An 8205-nucleotide genomic window follows, 5' to 3' on the forward strand; every position below is an offset into this window, starting at 1 on the left:
TGCTTTCCTAACTGACACGTGGAACACTCAAAACAAGAAACAAATGTGAACATAGGAAAAAACTTGTTATAGTTTTTGAATGGATGGATAACCCAAATGAGCATGCCACTAATCAAGAGAAACACCATGAGTAGAAATTGAGGAACCAATATGACAAGAATCGGATTCACCATGACCATCATCGAAATAATATAGGCCATCCTTCTCAAGCTCTCCACCAATCCTCTTCTTCGTCCTAAGACACTAAATAACAATGGAAAGAAGGTCACTGAACAATTATAAGACTTAGATAATTGACTAAGAGCAGGTTCAAGGAAATTTAGGAACATATAACATAGACGAAAGAGGAATAAAAGGAATTGAAAGAATATTGCCTGAACCAGAAATTATGTAATCAAACCATCAGCAAGAGTAGCCTTAGTGTGTGTAAAGTAGTGGGGTTTAAAGACAAACAAATCAGAACTACCTGTCATATATGAGGCACTAGATTCTATAACCCAAGATAAGGAGAATGAAGCAGCAGGCTGCAGGAAGCTCAGTTGTACCTAAATGGGCCTCAGTAGCACTAGATATAAAAGCCCAAGTTTGGAGTTTTTGAACCATGCAAAAAAGATTGTTAAACGCCTCTCGGGACGCGGTGGATAATATACTTAACTCCACCGTGGAGTGGCTAGGTGCATCTGAAGTGTAAATAGTAGAATTGCCCCTTTTCGCAAGAGATTTATTGGCCCAAGTTGGTACCCCAGGGAGATCCCAACAGCGATCAATGGTATGAATTTCTTTGTCACAATGCGTGTAAATGTGAGAATCGCCACAACAAACTCTTTGTCATAATACACAATCGCTACCACGACCACAATCCAAACCTTGTCCTCATCCTCATCCTCAAAAACTTCTCCTAGTACAGTTAGAGGTAGTTTCCATGGCTGACATATCAAGGGAAGGAGCTTCAGAAGTCAGCCAGCACACACTAGCACAAACAGCACTTTCAGAACTCTTAAAAAAAAAACCAGAACTTACAACACTTCAAACTCCCCAAAATCCAGAAATTCAGTAGGTAGCTATTGCAACAGAACTAAGCTTACAATATCCTAGGAGGAATTGCTTAACCACCAAGAACAAGGCAGACACAGCAAAGTGCTGCAGGCATTTAATAAACAACCTGGTAACAGCTCCAGGCAGTATGGCTGGCACCAACTGGAAACGAATGCAGGAAAAAACAGGAAATAAACATTTGAACACCAATCAAAACCAACCAGCAATCAGCACAAGATTGCAAGCAGTCAATCATGAACATGCATCATCAAAACAGAATCATCAGTAAACCAGAGAGTAACAGAGGAACCGCAGCAGCAGCAGCAGCAGCATACTAGAAACAGAGTATTAACCAACTTCACATCAGCAAATCACCATGAAAATACACAGCTTCCTGCCAACAAAGCTGCACACCCTAACCCAGAGAGAGGATGACATTAAACTACTCTCCAACCAACCAAAAATCAGATTTGAGGACTGATTAGGAGAGGATAAAGGGGGGGGGGGGGGGGAGAGAAAGCAGAAACAAAGTATCCAAACCAATTCAGATAAATCAGATTTGGGGAGATCAATGCTCTTATAGCATATTGAAAGGTCAGAGATGGAGGAGAGGAGAAGAAGAGAAAAGGAGAAAAATCTGAGCAGCAGTTTCATGGAGTCTTCATACACTCCACTCTCTAGGTTTGCCCTCTTATTTGTTAATAATAATAATAAAGTCTTTGAGGACAAAAATACCCCCATTAACACAACCTAATTATAAAAGAACATATTCTCTTCTAACATCTACAAAGCTTCAAGTTTCACTCTATTTGATGTCTTGCAAAGAAGATTCATAGACCTTTCCAATAGCATATAATTAGCTTAGACAAACTGTGCATTTCATTAGCTTTGTTACCCCAAAATCTGACTCTAAGGAGTAGTAGTCATTCCTAAGTCTAGCAAGTTGTGTTATTGATTATCTTGTAATTTTTCTGTAATTTATGTTGTTGCAGTAGTAGTTAATGCATTAGAAGCCTATATAAGAAGGCATGATGTTTGAATAAGCAATATTTTTCCACAATTTTCTTTTTTTGTGAATGAAGTTATAGCACATAGCTCTTCTTCTTTTTTCCCTTCTATTTGTTGTGTACTTCGAATTTCTTTACTTCTCCTTTTACCTCTTCCTTCCTGCATCAATGTGTACAGAAATACATAGGCCTGCACATGTCAGCATGTGTGTGTGTGTATACATCTATATATACGTGTATGCATGTGCATACACATGTAAAGCACATGCATATGTGTGTGTGTGTGGGCATGGATGTGTGCATATACATGTAAAGCACATGCTGTATACAGGTATGCATACATGCGTGATTATGTGAGCATGGTCATGAATGTGTGTATATGTGCAAATGCATGTATTGTGAGGCTAGGCTCTCAAATTCTTTTATGACTCAGCCATTCTTGCTGGAGGTTAGAATTGGAATCAAAAAATGGACTAAAAAGGAATCTAATTTTGGAAAGAAGTAGGAATTAAAATGAGGGATTCCCACAAACCAAACGCTAAAAACTGGAGTATCCATTTGATTCCTGTTATCAATTTTTAATTGCCAAAGACAACCTTAGTTCTATCCTCCTGAATGTAAAAATAGACTAAAACCTCAGCCCAGATGCAAACATTCCCCTCCACCCCTCACCCTTTCAAAAAAAAAAAAAATCATCCCAAAGCCTAAGGTGTGGTAAGGGTGTTAATATTACTAATACTACTATGCTACTACAAATAATAATGATAACAATCTTCATAGATGTGCTAAAAAGAAACTATATCAGTTTAAGATACAAGCTTACAAGACAAAGAATTAAAATATTGATGAAATTGAAATCAGTCATGTAGTTTAGATAGCATCTGAACACACCAGACGATAGTGAAGTGAGGAAATATCACCCTAGTCAGCAAGAACCCAAAAAAGGGATATTTTATTAAATCCTATACACAACTTGTGTAAGTGATATATAAATATAGCAAACTCATTTCAAGAGATAACCTCATTTGTATTTCACAATTTGAACCACTGATTGAGGGTTATATTTTCACATAACACTATCATATTGTTGGTGCAAATTCTATGTAACAATAAGCCATTTCAGTTACTATCATGCAACCAAATGTTCCCACACTTGTGAAGTCATAAAAATGTATATTAAATCGATGCAATTTTTCTTAAAAATATCTTCCAATTTGGATCAACAACAATTTTATATTGGATCACAGCTCTGGAGATGATCCAGCAATGAGCTCTTTATTAGGTATTTTGGTGCCCTCTTTTTGTCTATACCATAGGCTTGGTCTTGTTTTCACAGCATGCAGGTGATTACTACCTAATGTAAATTATGTCTAAATGCAACCAAATCACTGCAAACACATGTGAGTAATGGAATAAGTCACTCTCCATGGATGTCCAAACATCCCAAAAAGATTACAGCAGGATTCTCCACACAGATGGCAGCACATAAAAGAGTGTTAGATTACCAATTTACCTACAAGCTAAAGCTGTTAGGTTTTGGGCTAAAATGTATATTGAGCCTTAACACTCCCCTGCACATCCAGCCTGGTTGCACATGGAGACATAAACAAGTGATAAATAACACCCATCACACGGATAAGATAATTTTTAACAACCAAACAATAAGCACGGGCTACAAGTACAAAAAAGGATGAAAATTTTACTATAACAGAATAAAATAGAAAATAGACAACATTATCTTACCAGGACTGAAGTTCTGGAAAAAATAGACCCAAAAGCAAATAATGCTGTTAGGAGAAACCAAATCAATCTGTTCCAGTCCAATACAGAAGAACCCTCACTCACTTTGCAAATCTTGCTGACATGGAATTGAAATGCATCCACGCTCAACAAACCGTAACATAAGCTTATCTGCCTCCTCTGATTTTCCTTCTAACAGCAATCTCTTGCTCACTTTTTCGCATATTTTAAGATCAGGAATCAGATTCCTATTAAACATTCGACAAGAAACTTTATATGCCAATAGAGGAATTCCTTTGCTTAAACAGCTATTCATAAGAACATGGCAAGTATTAGCATCAATCCTTGAAGCAGTCCGCAAAACTTGCCCTAAAAGTTTATAGGCCTCATCAAGTTTTCCTAAAGCACAAAGCTTTTCAATAACTTGGTTATATGCTGTCTTACACGCTTGCCTTGAGAGCATCTTATCTAACAATCTCAACAGATCTTCCACCCTACCATTCTGACAGTACTGATGGATGACTGTGCGATATGTGACAGGTGTAGGAACCAAGCCCCGCCCAAGCATTTTAATTGCAAGTTGAGTAGCCTCTTCTATTCTACCTTTCTTTCCCAAAGCATCAATCATTGTTGTATATGTGATGGCATCCGGGTGTTTGTTACTTAGATACATGTCATCAAGCAATGAAAAAGCAGCTTCTAGGTCATCCTTCTTGCAAAATCCATGAATAACAGTGGTAAAGTTCACCACATTAACAGCACATCCCTTTTTCTGACACTCCACCATAAGCCTTTTAGCCTCTTCCGGTTTCCCCTCGCGGCAGAGTGACTGGATTATTAAGTTTATTTCAACCGGGGTTGGGAGGAAGTCCTTCTTAATCATTTCTCTGACTAAATCACAGGCCGCAGACAATTTTCCTTCTCTATGAAGCCCATGCATTATGACACTGTAGGTTATGGCATTTGGCGTCCACCACTCATCTTCACACATGTTCATCATCTTTCTTGCCTCAGATGAGTTCCCATTCCGACAAAGCCCATTTAGCAATGCTGTATATGACACAGTGTTTGGTTTACAACCATACTTCTGCATTTTGTGAATCAAATTTTTAGCTTGATCCACCTTTCCTACCCGACAAAACCCATTAACAACAGCAGTGTAGGTCACTACATCCGGAATGCAACCTTTTGAGAACATTTCATTCACTATTTCTTTGGCTCTATCAATGTCTCCTTTCTTACAGAAAGCATGAACTACAGCACTATAACCAATCTTATCAACCTGATATCTCCTCTCTTCAGCTTCCCTGATAAATTCAAGTGCCTCATTTCCATGACCATGCTTGCAAAGCACATGGATAACAGTATTATAAGTAACCTGGTCTGGTAACAAATTACTATTCTCCAACATCTTCTCCATCAACTCTCTGACTTCTTTGATCCTATTCTCTTTACAAAGAAAACTCATAACAGTATAGTAACTAACTTTATCTGGGGAGCATCCCCTAGAAGGCATTTCCGCAATCAATGCTAAAGCATCTTCAACCCGATGCAATGCACAATATCCCTTGATCAAACAATTATATGTTATGACATTAGGTGTAACTCCAACAAGTTGCATTCGATCGAAGAACCTCAATGCCTTTTCCAACCTGTTTCCTTTCACCAAAATGTGAATTGCAGTATTACAAATTGACAAATCAAGTTCTATTCCAGCTTTTTGCATCAGTGTCAAGATCTGCATTGCATTCCTCAATTTATCTGCCCGGCTAAAAGATACCATAACATAACCAAAAGCCTCAGGACGAAGCTCAATTCCCCTTCGGGCCATGAGCCGGAGAATTCTCTTGGCACCCTGGCACAGTTTGGTATTACTTAAGACCTCAAGCATTGCATAGTAAACAATAGTATCATGCTTGTACCGCCATTGTCTGTCAGCCCAATAGAAAATTTTCAAAGCAACACGTTCATCAGCCTGCACGCGCAGAACTGCACAAACTTGTTGAGGTTTGAGGCTTCTAAATAAGTGCCTCAATTCCGCTTCAAGCTTCGGAGTCCATGCTGATTGAAATTCAATTAACCTACAAATTTCTCTCACCAAAGGGTGTCTAAATTCATCTTCATCTCCTTCATCTCTACTAACAACTTCTACATGTCTATAATTCCCATTAGACGAATTCAAAACCAGAAGATCATCATTATCAGCCGCTTTTGCACCATCCTCAAATGTTTCATCCTCATCAGAATCAACGAAATTGACACGATTTTGATAATTTACATCACCACTTCCAGACAAATTCGAAACCCTCGGTCCCTTGGGATCCATTTGTTTAACTCTCCCATATTCATGTCCACCATCTCCAAGACATTCTTTTTCCCCACACGAGGCACGCAAATTAGGGTTTAAAGAGACACAGGACCTAGGATTTCGTTTCGATGAGGATGAAAAAAAGGCAGCAGGACCAATACAGCTCGATGCATGTACGACGAAATGGCTTCTGAGTTTGTAGCTGAACTCTTGTCTACAAGATTGAAGGTTAAAGCCGTGAAAACATGTATTAAACTGCAAGAAACCCCTAACTTTAGGGGGTTTAACTGAGGTTTTTCTGATTCTGAAGTAACAGTTGCAAATGAAGTACATTCCGGGGGCAGAGAGCGGAACGAAAATTGAACAATAAAAAGGAAATTGTTATCACTATCGAGTGTGCAAAAGAGTTTCAGAGTTTAGACTGCCTCTCCCAGATCAATAAACCACGCATTTAGCGTTCAAAATTCAAAGGCTCCCTCCCCTCAAAAGCCAAAACAATGGCGTCGGTCGGAGCGGCCAAGCGGACCCGAGGATGAACATGGGGGAGGCTCCAGATAGCCTCTCCATCCAAGGAGGACACCGAAGAGGAAGAGGAAGAGGTGCAGAATGCAGATCATGCCCGGCGGCTACCAGTTTCTAGAGTCTTTTACAAAACCATTGTCAGTCATATAAACGGAAATAATTAACTTCCAAAAAGACACATGACATTTTATGTATGGCGGCTAATTTTGTTCAATTTAGAACTGACTATTGAAAGGTGATCCATTTCTTAAAAGTTAATTTATGTTCAAATTTAATGTCATCAACTTTTCAATAATTGATTTTTGTTCAAATTGAGATGCATCATTTATACTGTCAATATAAGTAAAATGATTTTTCAAAAGTCAGTAAACAGTAAATTAGGTAGCTTAATTTCTCCTCCTCGTCGCTCCAGTTCTTTGTAATTATTCCATGCAAGCATTTGGAGATTTTGGTTCATTTCACCTTGACTTTTTCATTATTGAGGTATTTCATGAAAATTTAATTTATAATTTTGTGGGTTGTTATTATGTTTTGAAATATTGTGTTCATTATTTGACCATTTATTTTAGAAGAAGTTGGAATTTGAGAATTCTTTTATGAAAAAAAAAATTATTTAATCATAAATCTATAACGTAAATTAAGATTATTCCAGGTAAGTGAAAATTATTAATTTGACATTTATTATATATTAGTGATGTGTGTTGGTATGTGTACATGTTCAACTAGGTAAGGCTAGAAATAAGCCACAAACCATCACAACTCAGATGTTACAAAAAGCCTGTAAAGAGTGGAGTTCAAAAATTAATGCTTATGTAATATGAGTACTGGTTCGAGCATATTTTCAGGACAACATTTATTTTTTAAAAAAAATTGGGCAGCATGCCATTTGTAAGTAGTTCATTTTTCAATTATGCAGTTCAACCTAATCAACTACCAGCATGCATTTCAAAAGTCTAAACCAACCATGCAATGGGTATACAATATAGCCAACATGAGTTCAACCTAATTTCACTACCAGCATACATTCACAAGGTCTGCATCAGTCATGCAGATGACATTCAATTCAATCAGCATGCAAGTATCCTAATCATCTCTATAGCATGCAGACGATATCTAACTCAATCCATTATATCCCAATAACAGTTCATGCCATAATAGAAAAAATTAACTATCCATCAGATAAAATTAACCATTCAGCAGAATATAGACAATAAATTTTCAGAGTTGTACAAGGGCATAAAACGTATACAAAATAATATAGTGTTTTAAAAATAAGTATAATATCATAAAGTATTTATCAAATGAATTTTAAAACTGTTGCTCCCCCTCAATAATGCAACCTAATCATCACCACCATTATGCTCTCAATTTTCGTTGACTTGAATTTAGCTTTGTGTGCTTAGGCTTAAAAGACCAAAAAGTCTCAAGTAATATTTCTTCAATGTATTAAGCCTATTTTGCCTCTTTTCTTATGAATTGCAACATGTGAGAGGCTCAAGTTCAAATGGCTTTCCATTTTAATTGCTTGTGCATAAGTCTCTTTGAAATTTGTTCATTCTTCTAGATTGAAACCTATTGCAACCATCTTAACCA

At 37.4% G+C, this 8205-nt stretch overlaps 1 protein-coding gene across 2 annotated transcripts in view; it reads right to left on the reverse strand.

Annotated features, from left to right (window-relative positions):
• Window positions 1–6793, reverse strand: part of LOC131145032 (pentatricopeptide repeat-containing protein At5g41170, mitochondrial) — a 46182-nt gene extending 39389 nt beyond the window's left edge. The window contains exon 1 of one of the 2 annotated variants that reach the window (XM_058094063.1): window positions 3786–6793. In XM_058094063.1, the coding sequence (XP_057950046.1) occupies window positions 3880–6423 (2544 nt within the window). In that variant the 5' untranslated portion in view covers window positions 6424–6793 and the 3' untranslated portion in view covers window positions 3786–3879. The remainder of the gene's footprint in view (window positions 1–3785) is intronic. The other variant, XM_058094062.1, reaches the window with a different exon arrangement.
• Between the last annotated feature and the right edge of the window lie 1412 nt (window positions 6794–8205).

This window comes from Malania oleifera, chromosome 12, assembly GCF_029873635.1.
Source record: "Malania oleifera isolate guangnan ecotype guangnan chromosome 12, ASM2987363v1, whole genome shotgun sequence".
NCBI lineage: Eukaryota > Viridiplantae > Streptophyta > Magnoliopsida > Santalales > Ximeniaceae > Malania > Malania oleifera.